Source organism: Microtus oregoni, unplaced genomic scaffold, assembly GCF_018167655.1.
Source record: "Microtus oregoni isolate MIOR12 unplaced genomic scaffold, Mior012 000091F_ref0000469, whole genome shotgun sequence".
Classification (NCBI taxonomy): domain Eukaryota; kingdom Metazoa; phylum Chordata; class Mammalia; order Rodentia; family Cricetidae; genus Microtus; species Microtus oregoni.
The window spans coordinates 2,330,644-2,333,774 of record NW_024544600.1 but is presented as its reverse complement, the minus strand read 5'-3'; the positions used below and the strand labels follow the sequence as shown (position 1 = coordinate 2,333,774).

The following is a 3,131-nucleotide window of genomic DNA, read 5'->3' as shown; positions in this document are numbered from 1 at the left end:
GTTTATTAAGTTTCCATATATTTTTGATAATTTTATTTAAAGTTTCTTTCTTGGTTGATCAGAGGGAAAGATGAAGATCTGCGCTCAGAAGAGAAGCTGCAGACTGGATTCCATGCAGAGAGAAAAGGAGAGTGAGAGTGAGTGGACTTGCATTCCATCAAGGTGGCTGATAGTTTTCTGAAGTGGTCATAGCCTCAGAGGACGATGGGAGCTTCTGCCCACATGGAGAGACTGGTGAGACACAAGGACAGTTGTCTGGGCATTGTTCAGTTGGAAAGTTGATGAGCAGTAGGCCGGGCAGCACCTGGACTCACAGCAGCAGGATTGGAAGCATCAGCTGGTCACATGAGTTGGTTTACATCAGGTGATCTAGCAGCAGGTGTTTTCACAGCAGGCTGGGCAGCAGCAGGTTGGACAGCAGCAAGGCTCACAGCAGCAGGGCTCACAGCAGCAGGGCTCACAGCAGCAAGGCTGGCAGCAGCAGGGCTCGCAGCAGCAAGGCTGGTAGCAGCAGGGCTCGCAGCAGCAAGGCTGGCAGCAGCAGGGCTCACAGCAGCAGGGTGTGCAGTAGCAGATTTCACAACAGCTGGGTTGGCAACAGGGTGTGCAGCAACAACTGGTCACACAGGTTGGCTTACAACAGGTGGTCTTGCAGCAGGTGGTTTTACAGCAGCTGGGCTGGCAGCAGGGTGTACAACAGCAGCTGGTCACACAGCTGGGCTTACAGCAGGTGGTCTTGCAGCAGGTGGTTTTACAGCAGCTGGGCTGGCAGCAGGGTGCACAACAGCAGCTGGTCACACAACTTGGCTTACAACAGGTGGTTTTGCAGCAGGTGGTTTCACAGCAGCTGGGTTGGCAGCAGGGCTGGCAGCAGCTGGTCACACAGGTTGGCTTACAACAGGTAAGCTTGCAGCAGGTGGTTTCACAGCAGCTGGGCTGGCAGCAGGGTGGACAGAGGCAGCTAGTCACACAGGTTGGCTTACAACAGGTGGTCTTGCAGCAGGTGGTTTTACAGCAGCTGGGCTGGCAGCAGGGTGTACAACAGCAGCTGGTCACACAGCTGGGTTTACAGCAGATGGTCTTGCAGCAGGTGGTTTTACAGCAGCTGGGCTGGCAGCAGGGTGCACAACAGCAGCTGGTCACACAACTTGGCTTACAACAGGTGGTTTTGCAGCAGGTGGTTTCACAGCAGCTGGGCTGGCAGCAGGGCTGGCAGCAGCTGGTCACACAGGTTGGCTTACAACAGGTAGGCTTGCAGCAGGTGGTTTCACAGCAGCTGGGCTGGCAGCAGGGTGGACAGAGGCAGCTAGTCACACAGGTTGGCTTACAACAGGTGGTCTTGCAGCAGGTGGTTTCACAGCAGCTGGGCTGGCAACAGGGTGGACAGCAGCAACTGGTTACACAGGTTGGCTTACAACAGGTGGTCTTGCAGCAGGTGGTTTCACAGCAGCTGGGCTGGCAGCAGGGTGGACAGCAGCAGCTGGTTACACAGGTTGGCTTACAACAGGTGGTCTTGCAGCAGGTGGTTTCACAGCAGCTGGGCTGGCAGCAGGGTGGACAGCAGCAGCTAGTCACACAGGTGGGCTTACAACAGGTGGTCTTGCAGCAGGTGGTTTCACAGCAGCTGGGCTGGCAGCAGCTGGTCACACAGGTGGGCTTACAGCTGGTGGTCTTGCAGCAGGTGGTTTCACAGCAGCTGGGCTGGCAGCAGGGTGGACAGCAGCAGCTAGTCACACAGGTGGGCTTACAACAGGTGGTCTTGCAGCAGGTGGTTTCACAGCAGCTGGGCCTGCAGCAGGGTGGACAGCAGCAGCTGGTCACACATTCTGGCTTACAGCAGACAGTGCTGCAGCAGGAAGGCTGGCAGCAAGGGGAGCAGCAGGAGCTGGCCATGGTGTCAGGAGTGATTGGACAGTTCTTGTTAATAGGTGAGTTTTCTACAATATGATGAGTCTTGCATTCTGAACCTTTTATATGTCAGGCCTTCAAGGCCTGAACCAATCAACGGACTTTTCCATGATGTTGTTTACACCATTTTCCATATTCACTTTATGTTTTATAAGGAAGTGCTTCTCAATGCTATGCAACATTAGAAAGTTTAATCTGATTCTTCTTCCTCATAGGAACACGTTCAATAAAGGGAAGGGTAAGACACAGCCAGTTTCACTGTACCCTTGGGCATCATCTGGTCCTCTCGTAGCCCTTGCTGTCTTTGGTGAATTAGAGTGTCTGTCTACAGCTTGTCTGTCCTTTTTAGGCATATTTTTCTTTGTGCCACCAGCTAGCAAGAAAATTACATAGAGACTAGTTATTAATTATGCAAGCTTGACCTTACCTTAGGCTTGTTTCTAACTAGCTCTTATAGCTCAGATCTCCCTTTCCCCATTACTCTACAGGCTGTCACGCTGCTCATGGCTTTTCCTTCTCTTGCATGTTCTGCTTCCTCAGCATCTTGAAGGTGACACTTTCTTCTTCCCTCAGACATCTCTGTCCCCAGAAGTACTGTGTAACCTCTTCCTGCTTTGCTACTGACCATTCAGATCTTTATTCAACCAACCACAGTTGACACAAATTTACATAGTGTAAAGGAATATTCCACAACAATCCTTAACTTATGAAGTATCTACACAATGGTGCTATGTTCACAGTGATGGGCTGGTTGGGTCTCTGTTCAAAACACAGCAAATCCTCACTTCAGATTTGCCTACACATCTCTTGCTCTTCCACCTGTGTATCTCAGAGGCACTTGTGGTAAAGATATTTGATTTGCATTTCTCTGATGACTAAGGATGTTGAGCATTTCTTTAAGTGTCTTTCAGCCATTTTAGATTCCTCTGTTGAGAGTTCACTGTTTAGGTCTGTACTCCATTTTTTATTGGATTATTTGTTCTTTTGATGACCAATTTCTTGAGTTCTTTGTATATTTTGGAGATCAGACCTCTGTCTGATGTAGGGTTAGTGAAGATCTTTTCCCATATGGTAGGCTTTTGTTTTGTCTTGTTGACTATGTCTTTACAGAAGCTTGAGAAATGCAAATCAAAACAACTCTGAGATTCCATCTTACACCTGTAAGAATGGTCAAGATCAAAAACACTGATGAACACTTATGTTGGAGACGTTGTGAGGTAAAA

The 3,131-nt window shown here is 49.7% G+C and overlaps 1 protein-coding gene across 1 annotated transcript; it reads right to left on the bottom strand.

Annotated features, from left to right (window-relative positions):
* Positions 1-341: 341 nt before the first annotated feature.
* Positions 342-1,893, bottom strand: LOC121442344 (keratin-associated protein 9-1-like). Its single transcript, XM_041643844.1, has 3 exons — positions 1,144-1,893; positions 639-891; positions 342-586 (listed from the first exon to the last, which is right to left on the bottom strand). Exons 1-3 carry the CDS (start codon positions 1,891-1,893, stop codon positions 342-344), a joined length of 1,248 nt encoding a protein of 415 aa, XP_041499778.1.
* Between the last annotated feature and the right edge of the window lie 1,238 nt (positions 1,894-3,131).

Excerpts from the sequence above, each read along its gene's own strand:
- LOC121442344 (XM_041643844.1), bottom strand. The coding sequence starts at position 1,893 with ATGGCCAGCTCCTGCTGCTCCCCTTGCTGCCAGCCTTCCTGCTGCAGC. Across the intron at positions 892-1,143 it reads CCTGTTGTAAGCCAAGTTGT|CCAACCTGTGTGACCAGCTG; the intron begins GTGACCAGCTGC and ends ACCTGTTGTAAG. Across the intron at positions 587-638 it reads CTGCTGCAAGACCACCTGTT|CTGTTGTGAAATCTGCTACT; the intron begins GTAAGCCAACCT and ends TTGCCAACCCAG.